The sequence below is a fragment of the Typopeltis vanoorti genome, chromosome 5, assembly GCF_054136105.1.
Source record: "Typopeltis vanoorti isolate ZY-2024b chromosome 5, IOZ_Tvanoo_1.0, whole genome shotgun sequence".
Lineage (NCBI taxonomy): Eukaryota > Metazoa > Arthropoda > Arachnida > Uropygi > Thelyphonidae > Typopeltis > Typopeltis vanoorti.
The window spans coordinates 90,812,248-90,837,358 of record NC_143553.1 but is presented as its reverse complement, the minus strand read 5'-3'; the positions used below and the strand labels follow the sequence as shown (position 1 = coordinate 90,837,358).

Below are 25,111 nucleotides of genomic sequence, written 5' to 3'. Positions count from 1 at the left end.
CCTGGTTCCCTGGCGAAAACAACGGGGGCCTTGTTTAACCGGGCGACGCCCCAGCCGGCATGAAATTTTGTCATGTTGTACCATCATTTTTTATTTTGGTTTAACCAATAAGAATACAATTTGGTCGGCTAAATCCCAAATTGCCAGCCCATCCTCGTTCGTTCAGTATCAAAGTAGATACCCAACAGGGTGCACCACGAGAAGGTGAGGATTGGACATTAGGTCAGAAGCCCTGGTCGGTTCTCTGCATTCCTTTAAAGGCTATGTGGAGGTCTCCTTTCAGTTATACAGCTTTGACCCTTAAGCACCCCTTCTGAGAACAATTATAATTAAAAATTTTGTTTATTTTTATTTTTAAGCTTTGTAAGCAAGCATGCACAATTTTCAATTGTGCATGCTTGTTTATGTTTAAAGAAAAAATATAAGAGTGTTTTTGATTGAATCTACTATCCAGATATCCAGATAATTGTAACAATCTCACTCTTAATTTATTCTAATTCATAATTTGTTAAGTGTACAATAATATCTGTTGCTAGACAAAGAAATTCTCTTTTCACTAACAATAATGTTGCAACCATTACTATGTTTTCACTTGCTCCTTATTTGAAGAAGTGTATATGCATACTGAGGAAATTAATGATTGATTGACAGCTGGACAGAGACTCAGTATTCAGGTAATGAGAAAAAAGAGAGGAAACTTAAGAAAGAAGACAAGAGAATTTTTCAAAGATTCAGTAAAATCTGACAGTTCCAATGTTAACAAGTAATTCCAAAAAGGAATATTAACAAAGTGAATCTTAGGACTGATTAACAGATTGGTTCTGTAAATAAGTGTGTCCTCTAAAGTTTAGTTCCTTTTCCACCATCACCCCCAACATCTCTTATTTCCTCCAACAATATATCCCTACCAAGTGTAAATTCTACATATCTTTATTTCCCAAATTTTAAAACCTTACCTTTTGCAACATTCAACTGGCATCCCTACTCCCGTGCCCTTTAACTCAATCTATTCAAGTCTTCTTGTAAGGCTAGAATATCTGCTGTACTCCTCATAGTTCATCCCAACTTTGCATCATCTGCAAACAACTGAATATCCCCATCCAAAACCTCTTCAATGTCATTAATATACAGGTTAAACATCAATGGCCCTAAAACAGAACCCCAAGACACACCACTAGTGACTTTCCTCTTCCAAGATATTCCTCCTCCATATACAACTTGCTGTTTCTATCAGATAACAATCTCTAATCCAATGCACTAGTCTAATATCCAACCCCATCTGCTCTAGTTTGACTATCAACTTATCATGTGGTAATCTATCAAAAACCTTTGCAAAATGTAAGTATATTATCGTGTCCATCTCCTTTGTCCAGTGAAGCTGTTACTTTATTACTAAAACATGACCTTCCTTTAGCAAATCCATGCTGTCCATCAAAGATAATACCATTCCAAATTCTGGATCCTGGTTCTCACTAGCCTCTCTCCAACACTTTAACCAGAACAACTGATACACAGAAATCTATAATTCTATGCTTGAGTCACCTGTCAATTCTCAAGTTCTGTCACCTCCCTTATATCGTCTTCCTTCCACTCCTTTGGAACTTCACCCAGTGCAAGACTCATATTAAAAAATATGTCAAGGCAGATGCCAACTCTCTCTTGCACATTCCTTCAAAATATATGGTGATATATTATCAAGTTCCACATTCTTCTTAACATCAAGGTTGCCAAATTCCCCATATATCTCTTGCTCTTTTACAGTCGGTCTCTCATCCTTATCATTAACTGCTCTCAAATTCTTCATGCTTTATAATAAAGTGGCAAGAGTGGTTGATAAAGGAAAGGCATATTCTGCGATATTTTTTGGATTTTACAAAGGGATTTGACAGGGTTGGTGAGATATCAAATTAAATATCAGCTTACCGCATGATAAGCTGATAATTAAGTTGTGGCATATGGGTGTAGATGTCGGTTTTGTGATTTCAGGATTGGCTATCTGATAGGTATCAGTTGTGTATGGGGGAGCGGGGGAGCAATATCAAGGAGGCAAAGAATTAAAAGTGGGGTCCCACAGGACTCAGTACTAGGACCTGTATTGTTTAATCTTTATATCAATGACATTGTCAATGGATTGCGGGGGGGGGGATATTCAGTTGTTTGCAGATGATGTGAAGCTGGGAAGGGTTCTTAGTAATAGTGCAGATGTGGCAGCCCTGTAAGAGAATTTGAATAAACTGGACTGATGGGAAAATGAATGGGGATTCGGTTTAATGCAGCAAAATGTAAAGTCTTGAAGTTTGGGATACATCAATGGGAGGCTGGATGCTCTATTGGAGGAAGTAGGGGAGACAAGATCTGGGGGGAGTGATATTGATAGAAACCTATCAGAACACACTTGGACTATTGTTCTCAAATTTGGTCCCCAGGATTTGAAGGGGATAAATTAACCATGGAAAGAGTGTAGAGGCAGATAACAAAGATGGAAAGCTGCGGGAATGTGGACTGCAGAGTTTGGTGAATAGAAGGAGAGGTGTTATGATTGAGACTTTTAAACTGTTGAGAGGTAGTTACAGGATTGACACCGAGGAGTTCTTTTGTTTTGTTAGGAACGGGGGGGGAGAAGAGAGAGAGAGAACAAGGGGCCATCCTTGTCCTCAAAAGAAAGTTGTGAGCAAGAGGGTGAGGAGTGGTTTCTTTGCATGGAGGGTGGTTGAACCATTTAATGCATTGCCTGATAGTGGTGAGAGCATGAATGGTCAATGAGTTCAAGGGGTGGTATGATAGACTGATTTCTAGGATAGGTCCCATGATGAGTCTTGTGACTCCATGGAGGCCTGAATCATAATAATAATAAGAAAGTTATTCTCCCACTTTACATGGTTTTATATGATTATCTAGATTACTGTGCTTGTATATGGTCACCTGTGTTCTAAGGAGAGAGGGAGGGACAGTTGAAAAGATTCTGCAAATAATGTTTATTTTTATATCAGTCCAACCCACAGAAAGTTGCAAGTCTTTGGTTCTCCTTGATAATACTGGACACAGTACTTCTACAACCCAATTCAAGCCTGAAGTAAATAATATGGGGATCACATCAGGTGATGAGAAACATCTTCCATCTAAAGATTGGCATAAACATCCCTGACAGAGTTGCATTTGAGAGCATCTCTGGCCTGTACATTTACAATCTACAGGCTAGAGATTCTCTCAAATGCTATTCATTTAACCAACTAGGCAATACAGATTAACTATGCTAGCCTGTGAATGCAAGCTTCTGATAGGATGGGAATTGAAATAGTACATTATTAATGTATCAAGATGAAACAGTTTGGTTCTCCTTGAGTAGTAAACTTGGTTGTTTCTTGAATAGTAAACTTGGTTGCTTCTTGAATAGTAAGCTTGATTCTTCCTGAGTAGTAAATTTCATTCAGCTCTATATAAAATGAATTTTGTTTTAAAATGGTTACAAATCTGTCTCTGAGTGGACCATATTGCTTAAGTCATGCTCAAGGCTATGGGAATATGGTATTAAAAAGCTGATTTTCAAATTGTTCCATGAAGTAGATTGGATTACCCATGACGGTTCAAATTTCTTATTTTGTGAAATACAGCAATCCCTCAATTAATGCACTTAATGCGTTCCTTCAAATAGGCGCATTAATTGAAAACGCACTAATCAAATAAAATAACCTATGGGAAAACGTATAATTCTTCCTCAGATTTCATTTTTGACCCTTAATTTTTTTTTAATAAAAGAATTAGGACATGTCTCAGGGCCTAGTTAAAGGAAAACCATGAAGCTGAAAGACAATAAAGCATATTCAGAATATAAATTTATTATTCTGCTTCTTAACAAAGAATTGAGCTAATGTAGTTTGACGGGGTCTATTTTTTGTTTTCAACTGACGGTATGGCCCTATTACCTCTTCTGCAAATTTTACTGGTTCTCTCTTCACCATGGTCAGTCTCTAAGCATTGCTGCTTAAAAACTTCGGTTGTACGAAAACTATTTTCAAATTGTTTTAGTGAAACCTCTTTGGGCTCGTCAGCGATTAAATTTTCTTCATATTTTTCAGGATCTTCCTGCTGTGCATCTAAATTTAGCAGATCAGAATCACTCAACTTCTCAGAATGAGATTTAATTAACCTAGATTCATTTGCAAATGTGGAATGGCTCGCATATTGCTAGCAGTAATTTCATTCAACTTTGCGACTTTATAACCGGGCTGAGATTTCTCTGATTTGGCTAGAAAAGTCTTGGAAAGCATTCGCTTCGAAAAAAAAAGGCCAGTTTCATCGACATTAAATATTTGTTGATCACAATAGTCCCCTTATACAATTTTCTTCAAAATCTCTGGATATCTCCTTATCTGCACTTGCAGCATCACCTGTGATCAGAACATTATGTAGGCTATTTCTCTTTTTGAAAAGCTCAAATCACCCAGCACTAACGTGGAATTCTTCTTCTTTTCCATCATTGATAGCCCTTTCTTTCCAGGTTACAAAGAGACAATGCTTTTGATTTAATAAGGCCAGTGTTTAGCGGGATCCGTTTTTGGTTACAATCTTTGATCCATGTAAAAAAGAAGTCTCTAATTCAATCATTATAATACTTTGATTTCGAGTGGATGCATGATGAACTTGAAGCAGCCTTACCTTTCTATTTGTATTCAGCAGTTGATTCACCCATTTTTGTGTTCTTATCCTATCTTTGCTCTGGACTTGCCTTGTTCATTTTTCTTTATTATTTCAAGTTTTCTTCCAATGGGATTACTTTTCGAATCATTTTCACACTTCTATTTTTTGCTCACTAATTCTTTTACTCATGATTAAAGGTTAGGAAAATAATTTAAAATAAAAAAGTAAGGAAAACAATTGCACGAAATATGATCTGCAGAATGCTATGCAAAGCAGACGACATAAATTTTGCTGGTAAATTTGGAACATAGTGTCACATGGAAATAGTGTAGTATGCCATTAAAAAATAACTTTGTAAAATGTTTCAAATCGGTAACTAATTTATTTCATCCAGGCGAGTGATTTCTTAAAATAGTTAACCATAAAAAATGTATAGATCGAAAATTTTCAAAATCTGTAACATCTATTTTTAAGATGTACATGAGTGTACTAATCGAATTTTAGAGGTGTACTAATTGAAAACGCACTAATCGGGGGCGCATTAATCGAGGGATTACTGTATTGAATAATGATAAATAAGGAATTTGTATTGAAACTAAATTCAGCAGTATCTATGAGGGAAAAAAAAAGTCCCTTTGAGGTAGCATGTTTGATGTTTATTCAAAGTAAGGATTTTATATTGTTTTAAAGCAAATATATTTTACACCAAATGATGTTTATATCAAAAATTTGGTATGTGATTATCATTAACTGTCACTAATATTTTTATTGCTTATTTTGAGGGGATGCTTAATAGTTGCTTAAGGGTTGATCAAAGCCAAATAACTTGGTGGAGATCTCCATATCACCTTTAAGGAATGCAGAGAGCTCACTGGGGCTTCTGACCTAATTTCCAATCCTCACCTTCACATGGTGTGCTCTGATAGTAGTTAGTACCAGGTACCGAATGAATGAAAATGCGCTGGCAATTTGGGACTTAACTGATCAATTGTACCCTCTATTGGCTTGAAACACAAGTGCATATGATGTTATGACATAATGCAATTTCATGCCAGTTAGGGTGTTGCCTGGTTAAACAAGGTCCCTTGGTATTTATCAGGGAAGCAGAGTGAAGAGAGAGAAAAGTAAGCTACTGGAACGAACTCCAACGTAACAACTAAAAGAAGAATAAACCCAATGTCAAATGAACTGAAGATAGGAACCATCAGTATGAGCATTAATGGAAAGGAAATCTAACTTGCAGAAGAACTGAAAAAGTATCATGTGGACATAATTGGCATTATTGAAACAAAGACAAAAAACAGGTGAGATTTTACTGAATAATAAGTATAGGATGCTGTATTCAGGCAATAGCAATACTGTGAAGGATGGAGTTGCAATAACATTCAACACCAAACATGACAATAAACTTCTTGGTTGGAAGGCAGTTTCGAGAGTTATGTGGGCAAACTTCAAAATGGGAAATAGGCAATAATATTTATCTGGCCTATGGTCACACAAAAGGTTCTTCTAAGCAAGAAGTGGAACAATTTTTCTAGTCATTAGAGCAGGCAGCTGACATAAAGAAAATGGAATAAGTGATTCTCATTGGAGATCTAAACAGCAGAATAGGAAATGAATCCCACCAGGCATATAGGTACATTTTGGGAAAATTTGGAGAAAAGAACAAAACTAATAATAATGGTATGTGTTGGATTTCTACTCAGGGTATGGACTAGTCATTATTAACACCATGTTCCAGCATAAAGATATGCACAAGTTCATGTGGAGAGAAGACACAAGAAATCAAAACCTTATTGGCTACAAAATTGTTGATAGTAATATCTTCATGCTGGTCAAGATGCAAGAGTGTATAGATGAATTGAAAGTGGAAATCACTTACTTTTAAGTATAATAATAATAATGAATATCATGCTGAAAAGAAAAAAGTTTTAAAAAGAATTCAAGTTGAGCAGCTTTTACAGGTAAACTGAAAACTCAACTACACAAATATTATTGAAGAATAAATGAAACGAAGTACCAAACATTGGAGTTTCAGTAGCAAACTCTGAAGAAGATATTGGTTGATTCAGTTACGGAGGTATGGTGAAGTTTGCATGGATAGAAAAATAAGAACACCATGTTGAATGCAAGAAGTTAAAGAAACAATCCTGGAAAAGAAGAAAGCATACCAAAAATTCCCAGCAAATAAGTCGGCAGATACCTTAAAAGAATATAGAGAAAATGTAAGAGAGCTAAGCTGCGTAAAATTAGGTAAACAAATGCCATGTGAAGACTTCAGTAAGAATATAGAAAATAAATATCTGGAGGGTTAGAAATGGAGGAGAAAGAATTGTAAAAGGAATTAAAGATGATAAAGGTGACATGAAAACTGAAGGTAAGGATATCCTAGATGTCTGGAGTAATTTGAAAGACTGTTGAACAAAACAAACTGTGACAGAATAGTAGTTGAAAATTTTCAAGGGGAAATGCAAACAGGAGTTCATATTCATTCTTGTGGTAGAAAAAGCCAATAAAAACCTGAAATGTGGAAAGGCAGCTGGAATAGATGATACTTGACCAAAATGCTTAAATCTGGAGGTATGAACGTTTTGCAGTGACTACATTGCATAATTCCGAGGGCCTGGTTAGATGGTTGAAGAGCTCTCTCATAGTTTTTCCCCTTAAAAAAAAAAAAAAAAAGGAAATAAAGCTGAATGTGAGAATTACAGAGGAATTTCCCTACTTAGTGTTCCAGATATGATTTATACAAGCATACTTGAAAGTGGTTGAAAAAAAATTGTGGAAGAGAAACTTGTCACAATCAGATGTTCATTTTATGACAAATAGTTGAGAAATTTCTGGGAATATGAGAAGGCCCTATACTTCAGTTTTGTAAATCTGGAAAAAGCATACAACAAGGTGCCCAGAGAAAAGCCTTTCAAACCCAAAATTATATGGGGTAAATGGAACATTAATTCAGCATAGTCTATATTTAAGTTGTAAGTCAGCAGTTAGAATTGAAGGAAATACAGGAAGATGGTTTGATGTAAATTCAGGAGTAACACAGGGGTGAACACTATTTCTACTCTTATTCATCATCTGGATTGCATCACTGATATTAAAATTGGAGATATCAAAATTAGCTCTTTTTTTCTTCATATAGATGATGTTACTCCTAAACACATCCAGTGCAACTTTCCAGGGTCTCTAACTAAATTACATAACAGCTGTAACAAATTTGGCATGGAAATAAGTGACAAAAGACCAAAACTATGAAAATAGGCAAGAACATTGAAAAAAAAAAAAAATCTTCAGGTGTATGTTCAATAGAGAACCTATAGAACAAGTAAAATATTTCAGCTATTTAGGCACAGTTTTTAGTGAAAATGGCAGATTAAATTTCAAAATAGACAACAGAATTAGCAAAGCTTGGTATTGTGAGGAGACAGTTGAATAAATTTATATGGAATAAGAGAGAAATTAGCCAAAATACCAAACTAGTAGTATACAAGACGGTGTTCAAACCAATTTTAAGTTATGGATCTGAGAGCTAGATTAGATCTAAAGCACTTGATCAGACTGGACAGATATCAGAGTTCTGAGAAAGATTTGAGGAATGAACAGATGGCATCAATGGCAGAATCATGTTAAAAATGAAGATATTAGAAAGGAACTTGACATTGTTAGCATTCAAGAATGTGTAAATAGTGCTAATCTAATAGACTGGGTGAAGAAAGATTATAAAAACAGGTGATTGGTTCTAAGATGGCAAGAAAGAGACTTATGAGGAAGACCAAAAGGTCTATGTGGTTTGATTCATTGAAAAGCCTTAGAAGCACAAAATATTAGATATGACAGTATTGAGTGTTGACAAGTAATAAACTAATTTGGAGGAAAATTGTTGATAGGAGATTAATAATAATGTAAACTTAATCCTGCTGTCATAATAGCCCGAACATATCAGGAAATTGATGATTTCCTCTAAACGGTCTGTAGAGAATTAAGAAGACTGAAAAGACTTAAACAAACGAGATCCTGTATAATAAATATAAAAACATAAGGAGATTTATTCAGGATATAGAGATCAATTGGAGAAAATTATAATATTTGATATTAAACATGATAATAAACTTATTGAATAGAGAGCAGTTTAAAACCATGTGCACAAGTTTTAAATAAGACAACGATGTCTTTGAGGAATCAGAAGGCCTAACTGGTTATTGTTGCAAACTCTTTAACAGTGGAGTAGAAAATGAATCCAGAATGAATGTTTTTGAGAAAGTTGACAAAAAAATTAAAAAATAATAGTGCCAGTAATAATAGTAATAGTAAGTACCAGCATGCTAAAATTCTTCCTAGGAACACTGATTAATACATAATTTTCTATTATAAAGATGTGCATAAATTCACACGGAAAGAATGTGCATGAAACAAATCTTATTGATTCTATTAATGTTTATCTTCAGTTTAGTCAAGGATAAGTAATAAGATGTGAAATAGGAAATGAACTTCATCCATGTGAGACCACTACCACCCTGCTTATCGGAGGTATGAAGTGACTTGGAAATTTTCCATATTTGGTTACTAGAACGAGATCTGTGGACTGTGTAAAAAAATACAAAAATAATATAAATTTAATAAAAATAGGAAAAAAAAATCCTTAACCCACTCATGGTATAAATGTAGTATAGGTTTACAGAAAGAAAAAAAAAAAAAAAACTGGTCGTGAGACATCGTTTTTATCTGCTCATCCTTCCTCAAGTTTAAAATGTAACCTTTATACTTTAATCTTTTATGGTTGTTCAGTTTCCTTTTTAAGTCTAAAATAATTTATCCATAATAGTACTGTAGTTCTACCCTAAGGTATAATTTCCAAAATGCATTGTTTCCATAACAGTTTCAATCACAGGTCTAAACCAGCACATTCATGGGGATGCTCCTAAACAAAATGAGCATGCTGTGTTATATTTATTTATTTTGTATGGGGTTCCTCCTATCCCTTAGAATGCGTTGAGCCCTCCTAATGAGGGATTAAGTATGTATTTCATGATTGTAGATCTGTGTGTGTGTGTGTGTGTGTGTGTGTGTGTGTGTGTGTGTGTGTGTGTGTGTGTGTGTTCACAACAGAACAGGCCAGTTTGCCTGTTCTGAGGGACGAAAAACCAGAGTTTCCGGGTGAAAAAACCTCTACCTCCATATGAGATCGGCTAACTCACCTTTAGTTGAAAGAGACCAGATAAAGGTTCCTCGCATCATGGATGGGAATCGAACTTATATCTCCTATATGCTACAAGGTCTTTCCGACCAAAGGGCTTAGTCTATACCAACTGAGCTACAGAGGCGCTATGTTATATTGATATGAAATTAGAGGAGCTTAATGAAAAACTTCAGTAATAGTATATTGTCAGGATCAGATTTTTATTTTAAGGCAAATAGTTAAGAAATCATGAAAGTTAGTAAATATTTGTATAAACTTAATATATCTGTAAAAATGTATGTGATTGCCAATTTTTATGTTAACTCCACGCACAAGAGGTTGCAAAATATAACAGTGCTGTATCTGGCAAGTGTTTAAAGAGAAAGGGGGACTCTCTTAATCTTTCTTGAAAAGCTGTGTGTGTGTGATGTGGTATTCCACAAAAAGCTGTTTCATAGAATAAACATACAGGGAATGAAGAAAGATAATTTGATTTGATAGGTTTGTAGTAGTTAAACTGTGCATGGATGTTGAATAGTGGTTGATCATGTTTTTACATGATTAGTGGAAAGTGAAGGAATGTTAGTGACTGGTTTAATAAAGTCCATGAAAATATCTATAAAATAAAGGCATAATGCAGAAACAGAATACCTATGAGAAAGTTACCTATGTGACTTTCTCCAAAGTCACTTTGGAGAAAGTGACTGGAGAGAGTCAGAGAGAAAGAGAGCGTATCACCTGTTAGGTAAATTATTGCCCCTGTTGTGTATACCATCTAAATTCTTAGAGAGGTTTTGGAATACACTACCTGAAATATGGGAACAATATTCTAATGTGATTGATTTGGAATTCAGCTATCGCCTTTTATTCCTTTATAGGAAGTAGGTGAGGCCTCTAGTTGACAACTAGACTTGAACTTAAATCTGTCTTTGGGTAGCCTAGCACAGAGGATGCAAATACCACTTCCACTGAGCTATACAACCTTGGATTTGGGATTAAAATATTAAAAGTTGAGCAGGATGGAAATACTGTTTTGAATGAAAAAAATAATACAAATTTTTTGGTGGTTCAGGAAACTAGGATGTGATATGTTTATGCTACAATAAGGTAGATGTGAGAGTCAGCCCAAGAAAGAGGGAACTTGATTGGAAATCGGAACATTATCGAAAGTAAGAGACTGAAGTATTAAAATTAAGAGGATAAAAATCCCTTATTATTTTACAGCCAGTATGCGAAACTCTGGGATCGAAAACTATGATATACGAGTTTCATGCCAAAGAACTATCGGCGAATCCAAGCATAAGTAAACACCTGGTAGTACAACACCAAGGCAACCCGAAGCAAAGGTGGAGCAAGTTCCTTCACTATCCTTGATATTTTCCCATAATGTAAAATGCAGCTCCTAGGAGATGTAATACTGCCTTACATTATGAGGAGAGGTCACTACTCAGACTGGTTTCAACCTTTTTTTTGAGGTCTCATGAGTGACATATTTAAAAATAACAGGTGTAATTAACTCTATATTTAAACCAAACCTAGTTCAAAAACAAACCAGGCTAAAAGTATACAATACATTAGCCCTACCAGTCTTAATGTATGGAAGTGAAATCTGGACAATAAAACAAAAAGACAAACAAAGATTAACAACAGCAGAAATGAAGTTTATGAGAAAAACTGCAAAGTATACCCTATTTGATCACAAAAGAAACAAAGATATTATGAAAGAATTAAACCAAGAACCAGTAATAGAAAAAATTAAAAAATATAAACATAAATGGATGGAACACGTTCAAAGAATGAAAACAGAAAGATTACCAAAACAAGCCTTAAAGTACAAGCCGTTAGGATAAAGAAAACCAGGACATCCTCTTAAATGATTCAACGATGACTTCTAAGGCCGGAACAGGCCATGCTAAATCCTTGATACGTATGGTGATGATCAGTGAGTAGGTAGACCTGGATGATATCAAAGTTTAAGTGAAACTTTTTATCTTAGTTATAATATATGGGCTCACCTTTTTGGCATTTGTATAGTGAAGGTATGCAAGTTCTTTTCACTTAAACTTTGACATCATATCATCCGGGTCTACCTATTCTCACTGATGAGACCTCAAAAATGGTTGAAACCGGTCTGGGAAGTGACCTCTCCTCATAATGTAAGGCAGTATTACATCTCTTAGGAGCTGTGTTTTACATTATGAGAAAATATCAAGGATAGTGAGGGAGCTTGCTCCACCTTTGCTTCGAGTTGCCTTGGTGTTCACTTACGCTTGGGTTCGCCAATAGTTCTTCAGCATGAAACTCTTGGATCGTAAGTTTCGATCTCAGAGTTTCGCATACTGGCTGTAAAATAATAAGGGATTTTTATCCCCTTAATTTAATTAACTTGGCCAGAAAAAATAGCTGTTTGGCTTTTTAGACTGAAGTATCTTTCTTCTGGGTAATAAGACAGGACTGGGTAATAATGTAATGAATTTCAATGTTATCATTGAAATTCAATACATTATCTTTTAGTAAAGATGATCTTAAAACTAGTTATGAATGTTCTTAAAATTTAATTCTTGAGTGCTACAAGGTTACTCAAATTAATAAGAGGAATGGAGTGTACTGCCGTCAGCAAAACCATGTATTGTACTAGAGAGAGAGGAAGAGCATGATGAAAGAAAGTATAGAATCCTGGGGTATTCCAATATGGAACATTAAAAAAAATAATAATAATAATAAACTGCTGAGTAGAAGCCTTTCACCATGATACAGTGAATAACCAGAGAAAACTGGTAATCCACTTATAAAGGGTAGGTGTGAGGTATTATATTTTGGTAGCTGGAGAATACCTCATTTCTAGACATGATAAAATGCTCTGGAAATATCAAGAGTGACCACATGAGATTAGACAGAGCCCCCTCTTTGCTAATCCTATACAAAGGTACATAAGGTCATCAATAAGGTTTCTGTTTAAATGTAGCTTCAATTGTTTCTTGTCATGTTTCTTCCAGTGATGTTTATTACAAGTTGCAAAATAGTCAGTGAATTCTAATTTTTACATGTGCTAAATCATTAATAATAAATTTTGCATGTGTGACATATTTTAAAAAAAAAAAAAAAAAAAAAAAAAAGCTCCTTTTGCTGAGAAATGAAACAAAAAAAAATTCATAGAAAGATCTTGGATAATATTTTCTATTTTAATTTTAGGAGTATTGTCAGCATGTAGTATTAAATAAAGATCAAAGCTGAATTTTTTTCACCGTCTCTATTTTATCTTCATAATAAGAGGATGGCTTTCTCCTGATTTTTTTTATAAAAAAAAAACTGAACTAATAATGGCTTTCGTGTAACTTCTTTACTGAAGTAAATCAGCAGTGGAGGTCATTACTTTATTTCACTCTCCTGAAATAAACAAGTATTTTACTTGTACCAATTTGTTAGCTTGTCCACAGAAAAAAATAAAGAGAAATAAAGAATTGTTTAACTGAAGTTCTTATACATCTTGCAAAAAATAAATGTTTAGCTATAAACACTTATAAATTTAAAAAAAAAAAAAAAAATTAAAGAAAAATCAAAGTTTTTTGTAATTTTTGAGTTAATAAATTTTCTTTTTTGTTATTATACATGGGAGGCTGCAAGGCCTATAGCAAATAAATTTCATGTGTGGGCTGTCGAGCAAAGTAATCTGTTGATATTTTTAAGAGCTGGAGGTTGTAGTCTTTGGTAAATATTTCATGGGTAAGGACATTCCACACAAGTGAAGACAAATGGAGCAAAAGTCTGGAAGTAGCAGGATTGCTGACTTAACAGTTCAATGAGTCAAATGTTACTTGTGTTTCTGTAGGTTTAGCAAAAGAAAAGAGGATGTATTGCATGCTAGTTCTCCTGAACAGTGGCAATGAAAATATCTATGCAATGTAGAAACTGACTATCTTCAAGACTAGCTGAATAATGTGAGAGAGGGTCATCAAGAGAGAGTGCCACCCCAAATGTGAGAGCATTTGGAGTGGTATGTGTGTGTGCAAAGCAACTGGCCAGAAGAGAAGTAGTGTCTTGATTGAAATATTTAAATTAAAGTTGCCAAGAAAAAATATTCTTGGTTTCATTCTTTATCCAAGTATAAGCAAACAAAGTGTGCATGTGAAGTAACTTCACAACTGGGCTACTTGTATTTAGAAGCTAATGACTTCGCATCAATACCTTAGTATCCCATAATGCAATGCACACATCCTTACGGACAAATATAATGCTATGCATTATGGGAAGGGATGCCTTCCCATAATGCATAGCATTATGCATATATAATTTCTTGCCATCTTTAATTTATAGTATAACCAAATGAAAAAACTTTCAACATCTTGAGTGTCCACTTCCATCTCTAGTCTGCAATACCCCACCTGCTTTTTCTAACAGAAACCCAAATTTCAGCCTCTCCAAGCACTACTCATTTCAGCTTTCCCAAATTAACACTCTTCAACTATTTTCAGCTCAAGGGTGGCATTTGTGCATACAAACACTGATATACCATGCCAGAGAGCACTGAACTTAGAATCTCTCAATCACTATCTACTTTAGCTGAAAATCTCTCTCTGCCCAATTCTGTCAAATTCATATGCTGTCTAATATTGCTCTCCCAATGCCACCAACCACTCTGAACCTTTGACTTTCTCTCCTTGAAAGTTGATGTCCTTCAGTCCAACTCTCTTGGCATTTCTTGGCTATCTCCCTTGATGATTTTAATGTTGACAATACCAATTGGCTATCCTTCAGCTACACAAACCAAGCTGAGAAATTCACCATCACAAATGACCTTCGACAAATTGTTCATATGCCCACCAGAGTACCAGATAACCCCCAAATACTCTGGTCTTCTTCCTCACTAGTGATCCCTCCAAATATACTATGAAGGTTGTATCTTTCTTAGATAATTCAGACCACAGCCTTGTCTCTCCCTCTACTGAGCAACACCCACATAGCCATTCTCAACCAAGAATTGTCAGGCATAAGAATGCTAAGTGGGATGATCTCCTAGATTTTTGTGCAACATTTCTTTGGTTGGATTATTGTTTTTGGTCCTCCGTTCTTTGGATTACTTCCATTCTGAAATGGAAATATATATTCCCCATTCCACTCTAAATCCCCCCCTCCCCAAGTAAACCTTGGTTCTCCAAAAGACGTGCCAAGGCTGTACAGATGAAAAACCCAGCATACTGCAACTGGGCTATCATCAAGGATTCTGCCTTCTCTCATTGCTTACACCAAAGCTCAAAGCAGCTCCAAAAAAATCGATGCATCAAAAACTGGTTTCCAAAGAGCCAGAAGCTTGCATTGTGCCCAAAAGGCAGCTACACATTTTGGTCTCTTGCTAAAGCAGTTGGTCACAACTTTTGTCCAGCACTGCTGCTATTGCACCTAGATGGGTCTGTTGCATCATCATCATCCACAGAAAAAAACCTGTAGATGATGAAAAACCAATCTCTTGGCATCATACTTCCTCAAATGCCTGCATAAATGATTTTGGTAAATGTCCTTCAAACATCCAACACTCAGTGCTTCCTCTGACCTCTCACTAGGAAGCGATCAGAAAAATCTTATCCAAATTAAATACCAAAATGTCCTTGGCCCTGATGGCATTCCAGTTGTACTGAAATTTGCACTAAAGAGTTGACCCTATTCTATGTCACTTCTTTGTTCTCTTACTTCACCGGCATCTACCCTGGAAATTGTTCCATGTCCAACCTATTTCCAAAAATAATGACAGAATCGTGCCATCAAACTATCGCCCAATCTCTCTCTTTTTTTCTCTCTCTCACCTCAGTGATCTCAAAAGTAATGGAAACCATGAACACCAAACTTCTATGCTAAAGTATTCAACTACAAATGATTACCAGTATGGATTCCATCAATGCCGTTTAACAGGGGATATGCTCACCTGCGTCACCCACCGCTGGATAAGTATCATGGAAATGTTTGGTGAATCACAAGTGACTGCACTCGACATCTTCAAGGCTTTTGACCAGGTCTAGCACAAGGCATATTCAATAAGCTGTCATAATCTATTTCATGACTTTGCACCTGGGTGGCCAGTTTCCTCAATGAATGAACAGTTCCTTGTCTTCTAACTATGCAACTAATGCTGCGATCCTGCAAGGTTCTGTTCTCTCACCCACCCTCTTCTATACAGGGTGTTCGGCATAAATTTGACAGTTTCGTAAGGAAAAAGAAAATCTTCTTTGTATCTATTAAATTTAATGAATTGACAAAAAAACATTACAGGCAGAGTTAATTACAATACTATCAACAAGATTTACTCAAAATAACCACCATTAGCATCGATCACAGCTTCAATTCTGCTTCGGAACCTCGAACAAGCTGATGCTACAGTCTCCCTGGGAAGGGCCGCAAAAACTGTTTTAATTTTATCCATTAACTGGGCTTTTGTATTACTGGAAGTGCGATTGGTGTCTTTTTCAACTGCGCCCCATACAAAATAATCCATGGGGTTAAGGTCTGGGGAGTTTGGAGGCCAAACATTTGGACTGGTGAAGTCGTAGAAATTTTCAGACAACCATTTTTGACTTTTCCCAGAGGTGTGGCAAGGGGCCGAATCCTGCTGCCATACATACGGCCTACCATTGGCTACCCTTGTTATCCAGGGCTTGACTACAGTTAGCAACTCCACGAACAAAGCCCGAATTCCAATGCCAGGGTTCTTCAACACCTGTTCCTGCAGATTTGCGAGGAATTCTGCTGTACGAACGCAATCAGATCGTCTGCTAGGGATCTTTCTTCTTGCTACATCCTCGTAGTCACCATTGCAAGTCTCTAGTTCATGCCTGATTGTTTTTACTGTATTCAGGGAGCATTGGGCAGCAGTCGTAATATCCTTATTTTGATGGCGGGCACGAATCATCATGATACAAGTTATTTTCTTCCATGATTCAGGTGGGTTCCAGCTATCCATCCTTTCTGACATCTTGTATATGAATGAAGAAGGGTCCAAACTTTTAAATGAAGAGAAGTGTGTGTTAATACATGTAACTTACGGAAAAATATAATTAATTATAAATATGTCAAATTTATCCCGAACACCCTGTATATTGGTGATCTGCTTCAGTTGATGACTAATCCAATATAGTTTCGCCATCAACAGTACATTACATTCCTCCTCACTTGACAAACCTTGCACCAAACAAACCACTACAGCTACAAAGCAGTAACCTCTGCAAGCCTAAATTCTGATCTCCAAACCATTCTTTGATGGTGCTTGGATAACCTTGTCAATTTCAACATCTTCCAAACACAGTTCTGCCTTATTTCCCAGCCTTAGCATTGATAACACCCAAATCTCTAGGCAAAGATTTGGGTGTTCTAGATTTCTCTCTCTCTCTCTCTTTTTGGAATAACTTTGACATCAAGACTCTCTTGGCATAAATAATTGCAACCATTGCATCATCCTCAGCATCCAAAAATTAGGACTCTTCCTTTTCTCAAAGCATTACTTTACTGCTGAACAGCTATTAACCCTGTACAAATCTGCCCATCTTGTGACTACTGCTCACACATCTGGGGAGGTGCTCAGAGCACTTCCTAAAAATACTTGACTCAATACAAAAGAGAGCAATCAGACTGATCATCAACTCATCTCATACCAGCTCCATTCAACCACTCTTCCATAGACATTTAGTATGTACTATGAATGAATCATCTATGAATATTTCCATGGTAAATTATCATCAATAATACCTCCCCTCCCCCTCTCTCTCTCTCTCATGTCAAATTTCTGATTAAGTGAATAATGAAAATCATTAGTATCTTCCTATGGAAGATGGTTTTTCAGTAAACTGAAGCCTCTTGATTATCCAGGAATTTTAGATTGCTGACACGTCCACAAATCAAAACCAACAGAAGTTAGAGGGAAAATACTAGAAAATGATTGTTCTTCAAAATGTACCATGCAAAAATTAGCCACGTTTGGTAACATAGGACTTCATGTTCTTTGTGCAAGATGCATAATCATTGTCCCTACTTACTGCATCAGTGCAGTGTTTTGTTTTTTCTTGGTGTGTCAAAGTTAGTCATTGAAAATATGAAGTTTATTATTTATTATAGTCTTTTGTTCATTAATTGATGCTATCCAGAATCTTATTTAGCTCACAGAACTTTTATTTAATCTGACAACATTATTGGTATTTAATAGAATCCTAGGGCATGTGTTTCAAGCCTTTAATAATAGACATCCTTTTATTGTATACCTAGCAAAATTCATGAGTTGCAAATCCATTGTAATTATAATTTTGTTTAGAGCTAATATTTAAACTGCTAGTTAAATAATTTTATGAAATACTGTGGGTAGAATTTAAAAAAAAATAAAATAAAATACTTATGCAACTTAAATAAAAATTATTTCAGAGAAAATATGGCAATCATTACATTTATAGTAATAATTTAGCAGTGTTATAATCATATTTTGAAGAGATTTCTCACTCTTTTTAGAAAAAAAAATGAGTGATAATGAAGACAGTAATCCTAACTCTAACAGTTCTCCTCGTGGATTTCAGGCAGCCCTTGTAAGTATTATGTTTATTTTGTTTGGGTTGATGAAGCCTTGAGCAACTATAACAAACAAAAATTATTATTTCTGTTTTTTGCTGTAAGAACTAAACTAACAAAAATGTGTAATATGTTTTATGACAGTCCAACTGTCCATACAACTTCTGTCTTTTTAAACACCCCAAAATACACTCTATCTCCTATATTCAGTAAATGTTGCATAATACCATTTAAAATTTCAGTTGTCCTCAATCTCATCATCATCAAATTCCTGATATATATATCCTCAAGGGGATGTACACAATATGATAGTACTACATGAAAAATTACATCATTACTAACTTCCTATCTACAATTTTCCTTCAAATCTGTTACCTGTCAAGACTCCAACATTATCAGATCTTATATTTCTATCTTCTAAGGCACGTTTTACTGTATCAATCCACCAATATCTTGGTCTTCCTGTGGGTCTTTTTTTTTGCCAACCTGGCAGAGAACACTTGTTTTGCTAATCTTTCCTCTCCCATTCTGTTTAAGTGACCATACTATCTGAGATTAGCTCTGCTAATTTATTCCTAGTTGCTGAATGTCAAGTTCTTTCCTAATATCCTCATTTTTAATATGATATTGCCATTGATACCATCTGTTTATGCCCCTAATATTTCTCAGGACTCTTATATCTGCGGTCAATCACAAATACTTGCAAATTGACAAGCAAAGAGGGACTTTAAACATAACCAATTATAGACAACAATGGTATTGATGTTCAAACTAGTAAAAATTTTAACTTCAAGAGTAGGAATAATGAAGAGAGAGTTAAATTCAATATAAATGCATCTACTCACTGTCATATTTGCAACAAGAAGCTATTTGATATAAAAATCGCATATTGCATTTTTAGGAATGTTCATGTTACTCATATATTGGGATTCTCAAAATATTTAGCAATCGTCTGTGCTAACTTCTGAGTAAATATATTTTATTGAGCAGTCATAAGTGAGTCTATTTTTTAATTGAAGTCCCAAACTGTCTACACAACACATATCGTACCTCTCCTTGAATTTATTAACAGACAAAGCACTCACAACTGACTCTGGCAAACTCATTCCATTCATTTGCTACTCTCCAAGCAAAAAATCTAGTCCTCACGCCCTTGCTAACCACACTCTTACCCAATTTTCAGGGATGACTTCTTGGCTTGCAGTCTTACCAAGTTCTGAACTCTGTATTAAATATATAAAATCCTTTAAATAACTGAAAATTTTCTATCATATCTCCTATTTATTGCCTATCAACCAACTTTTTCAACCCCACAAACATTTGCCTCCTTTGGATCCTCTCCACCATTTCCTTATTCCCAAGTGGCCAGACCTGAGCACAGTAATCCAGATGGTCATACCAAGGCTTTAAAAAGAGGAACTCCCTTTATCTCTGCTTGTTAGTGTGTTCTTCAGTAACCAAGTAATCCTGTATGTTACCCTGGCAGTGTGCCCTTTAAACTTCAACTCTTTATATATATATATATATTACAACCCTCAAATCTCTGGCTTCAATTTCCTGAACTACATTTCCCTCAATAGCGCCAATTTTTTTACCCCAAAATGTATAACTTTATGCTTTTCCGCATTAAATTAACATCCATATGTTTTGTCCATGCTATCATCCTATTTAAATCATCCTGAAAGCTCTCTACATCACCTTGATTAATTATTACTCTACCCATGTATCATCAGCAAACAGCTGAATATCTCCCTTCAAATGATTTCCTATACCATATTTACTCGAATATAACTCGCACGTTTTTCTCTGAAATTAAAGTTAAAAAATCATGGTGCAGGGATTTTAGGAAACCTGGTTTTTTTCAGGAAAAAACTAAATTGGCATTTATAATTAAATCCTCAGATTCATTATAATTTATAATTGCTCACATTATTAAAATGAATTGGTCGCTCACCTTTATCATGCGATATATTTGAATCTTTAGCAGCAATGCTTCTGTAATTAGATTAAAACAAACAGTTTCATTATTGCTTGTCTATCATTTCGGAATCATATGAATGAATTTGAAACAGCACTGTAACTTGAACATCTCTCCATATTTCAAGCAAAAATTACCAGTAATTTACAAGACTTGGGATACATTATGAACAGGCTGTCATGAATGACTAATTAGAAGTGAATGCAAAATGGACAGCAGTGGTATGCCGGTAGAGATAGTGCAGCTATGAAGATGTGCATATGATTAGTGCAGTATTAACAAAAAAATTGTGTGGCTCAACAATCATCTGCTTTCCTTTGTTGTTGAGTTGCACGATTTTTTTTTTTTTTTTTTTTTTTTTTTTTTTTTTTTTTTTGTTGTTGTTGTTGTTGCAATAATCACAAGAATCTTTTGCCTTTGTTACAACAACAAAGGCAAAAGCAAAGTTGAAATGCTAATTCTCTTCAGCCAAATTCCAAAATATCTGAAACTGTCATAACAACATTCACTATGTATTTCTTAAAGTTTCAAACTTTTTTCATGTGCAAGGTATAGGCAGAACTTTTTCATTTATTTTTTCGTAAAGTAAAATCAGGGCTGAGAGATATACATGGGGGTGAATTATATTAGAGTAAATATGTACAGAACAGCAGTGGTCCAAGCACGAAGCCTTATGACATACCACTAGTCACTACTTGCTCTTTCCTGGATTCTGCTTCTCCATATGCTACTTTTTGGTATCCTTGTATCCTTTTTTTTTTTTTTTTTTTAAATTCATAAATGAATTTTAAAAAATAACACTAAGATTTTATAGGGTGTTGATAAATTTAGTACTTGGGCATTTGAAAGTAAGTTTAACATGTATTTCTATGTTGTTGTTGACGGAAGCACTGTTTTGTTACTTTTTTTATGCATACTTTCTCATTAGATTCAACTACATATTAACAGGCCAATATTTCAAGATCTCCAGTAGGATGATCAATATAGACCTATTTTAACTTTTTGAGTAATGACTTGTTTCAAGTATTTTGTTGCAGAATAAAATACTTGAAATTTTATTCTGCAATAAAATTTCAATTGTCAGAATAATTAAAAAAAAAAACTTTGATAATTGATACTGAATTTTAAGTCATGCCTGAGTTATAGAAACAAGCACAGGAAAGTTTATTAATAATGTATATACAAATATTCCAATCTGAAACTTGCAGATCATTGCTGTATAACTAACATTTCAAAATATAGAATACAACAATGAATTTTGCTAATGTTACAGTTGAAGGTGTGTATGTGTGTGGTGGGGGGGTAATTTACGGTTAATTAAGGATAACATTCCCCAATTTTTGGTAAAGAAATGCATTCACTGTGATTAAAGTTTGGGTAGTGTAATAGTATTTCACCTTTCTTTGAATAAATATTTAAATGTAAAATAGTAATTAATTCTGTGGTCCATGTGAACTCCATATTGAGCAAAACCCTAATTGAGGATTTTTCTCAAACTGTTCTGCTTTTACCTCCCAAAGGCAAATCTTCTGTACCATACATTCCAGGAGTTTACCAAGTTTCTTGTGATTACACTCACTTATACTTTGGAAAGATGTGACATACTGTTGAAACTTCATTAATATCACTTGTACATCAGTTTCAAGGAAATCCCACAAGTGTGGTTTTTCTGGACTCCAACTTCTTATCATTTGCAGCATACCATCTCTTTCAGATTGAAATATTTGTATATATGTTTTGCAATTTTTTTTTTCCTGTTGGTTGTAAATGAAATTAAAGATGCCAAGAAATTATATTCTTCTTTAATCCTTCATCCAAGTATAAGCAAACAAAGTTTGCACCTGAAGTATCTTCATGACTAGGCTACTTGTATATAGAGGTTAATGACTTCACATTAAATGCCTTAGTATCAAAGCATATATACTTTTGGATGTATATAATGCTATGCATTAGGGGAAGGGTCACTATCCCAGACTGGTTTCGACTTTATTGAAGTCTTATTTCATCAGTGGGAGTCAGACCTAGCAGCAATACCAAGGTTGAAGTAATGCAAAAGTGATACCTCCCATATCTTTTTCTTCTTTAGTATTCTGCAATTGAGCAGGTTCTTCTTTTAGTAGCAGAAATTTTCCTTCCACTCTCTTCTGTTCTGAGCCTTCTCTTTCAAGGTTGTGTACCTGTCTCCAATGAGCATGTCATCTAGCATTGTTTTCCTTACTCTTCCTCTGGGTCTTTTTCCGTCTATTTTTCCTTCGATGACATCTCTAATGATTCCATTCCCTCTCAGAATATGTCCGATCCAGTTTCCCTTTCTTCTTTTTATCCTCCTTAACAGACTTTCTTCTTCTACTCTTTTTAAGACCTCTTCATTAGTTATTTTATCCATTTGATTTTTTCCATCCTTCTCCAAATTCACATCTCAAAGCTTTCCAAAATCTTAATTTCTTCTTTCTTCAGTGTCTAAGTTTCAGATGCATAGAGGACAACACTCCACACATTTTATTAGTCTTTTCTTTAGGTTTCTATCCATTTTACTAATGAATAAATTCCATTTTCTATTAAAGGCATCTCTTCCCATCGCTATTCTTGCTTTTATGTCACTTTTACATCTTCCATCAATGCTAATAACACTTCCTAGATATTTAAATGTCTTTACTTGATTCAGTTTTTCCCCATTTATTCTGATATCCATATTTGCCTCTTTCCTTGCTATTTTCATCACCTTTGTTTTTCTGATATTAATTTTCATTCCATAATTGATACAGGACTCCAGTAATCTGTTCAACAGATGTTGTAGTCCTGTTTCAGTTTGATAGTAATGCCTTGTCATCTGCATATCTTATTGTAAATATGTCTACCTCCAATTTTTATTCCTTATTCCTCTGGATTAGATATCTGTAATATAAAACATTTGGTTATAAATTAAATGACTTAATTAATGGTTGAACTGTTGTTAATGTATATACAAATATTTCTTGTGCTTGCGTGTTTCAAAGTTTGTTGTATATGATATACAGTAACTAATTTTTATTCTCTTCATTGATTTTATGATACCATATAATTATGGGAAGCTTTGCATTAGATATTACATGTTATGCAATATCTATCAGCATTGTAATTCTTTTTAATGAAAGGTTTTCCAATGTTTTGTCGTCCCACCAATGAAAGGTTGGAAACCTATCGTGCATCAGGCCCCACTTAGTGAGATAGTGATCTCGCACTTGGTTTTTCATATGAAATCATTTTCTTTCCTAAGATGATTCTTAAATCATCTTAGGAAATATTCATGCCACTGTGTAGTTTGAATATACAGTGTGTAGGTTAGAAAATAGCAATGCTTGTCATTCATCTGATAACACTGGCATATAGCTACCATGACCTTACTCGGAGAAACCATTGCTTCTGTGCCATGTAGAAAACATTTGTGTGGAATCGCACTTAGATGTCTGAAGTACAAATTACTGCAGCTCTTAAAGTTGTAAATGTTTTTCTTTGTGAATTGAGTGCAGTTCTTCAATAAAATACAGTAATCCCCCAATAACCCAACCAGAGTGGGAGAGAAATTTGCTGGTTGGATAATTGAATGATTGGATAACTGAAAGGACACTTATATAGTGCTGTACTAGAAGTTAGTTGACACATTCACTCAGCGTTTCCCAAACTTTTCCGACAACGGAACACTTCACAAATCCTGAAATTTTCACGGAACACCTTGGTTATTTTGTAATGTATTAATTAATAATTAATTTTAATTTAGCTGATTTTTATTATTAATTTAATAATTGATTAATAATTAATTAAACATAAACATTAAATTAATTTGTGCTGATTTTCATTGACATATCCCATTCTGATCACCAAAAGTTTATAATATAAGTACTTAAGAGTGAATGCAGACTTTTTCTTCTGTGTGCTGGTAGTTTTCCCCTCCTTTTGTACATCCTGGAGATCGCTTTGTAGGCTGGAGGTGGATGAATCACAATCTGTTGCATCACAGACACCTTCAATAAGAGATTTCTTAACACCAAAATTAAACAAAGTCCCTTGTCTCTTATTCATATTAAAATTTAAATCTGTAGGCCTATTACTTTTAAAAAATCACGGCACTACGGTTTCGAAACAAGCGCTTTCATCCTACAATATGAACTTCTGAAGAATGTATTCAGTATTACTAGATCTGAGAACCGGTTACAGACTACCTTGATCTTCAATTTCAGGTGGAAAAATTCTTTATACTTCCTTGCTGATTGGTCACTAACATTTGCAACACAGATGTTATTTCATTCAGTTTTGAGAACAGAGGATACGCCGCCCATTGTTGTAATCGGCTTGTAGGCCATTTTTACTACCAGTCATAAACAGCGGTATGCTCTCTCCTGATTGTTGAAAGATTTCGATGTGTGAAAATTAATGATAATTCATGAATATTTCCATGTTTAAAAATATGCTGCTTGGTCACTAACATTTGCTACACAGATGTCATTTCCTTCAGTTTTGAGAACAGAGGATACGCCGCCCATTGTTATAATCCGCTTGCAGGAAATTTTATGACTGGTCATAAACAGCTGTATTCGTGGTCATAAACCTTTCAATATTCTCAAATATTGAAAGGTTTCGATGTGTGAAAATTAACGATAATTCATGAATACTTCCACGTTTAAAAATACATGGCTTAGTCACTAACATTTGCTACACAGATGTTATTAGGCGTTCTGGGTCTGAGCTTTTCGACATATTCACGAACATTATTCTCCTCAGAATATTTCCACTATAAAATA

At 34.9% G+C, this 25,111-nt stretch overlaps 1 protein-coding gene across 3 annotated transcripts in view; it reads left to right on the top strand.

Moving 5' to 3' along the window:
* LOC150106646 (transmembrane protein 33-like) overlaps positions 1-25,111 on the top strand; it is a 122,841-nt gene that overhangs the window by 13,109 nt on the left and 84,621 nt on the right. For all 3 annotated transcript variants that reach the window (XM_090392596.1, XM_090392598.1, XM_090392597.1), the window contains exon 2: positions 18,299-18,372. In XM_090392596.1, the coding sequence (XP_090248722.1) occupies positions 18,307-18,372 (66 nt within the window). In that variant the 5' untranslated portion in view covers positions 18,299-18,306. The remainder of the gene's footprint in view (positions 1-18,298; positions 18,373-25,111) is intronic.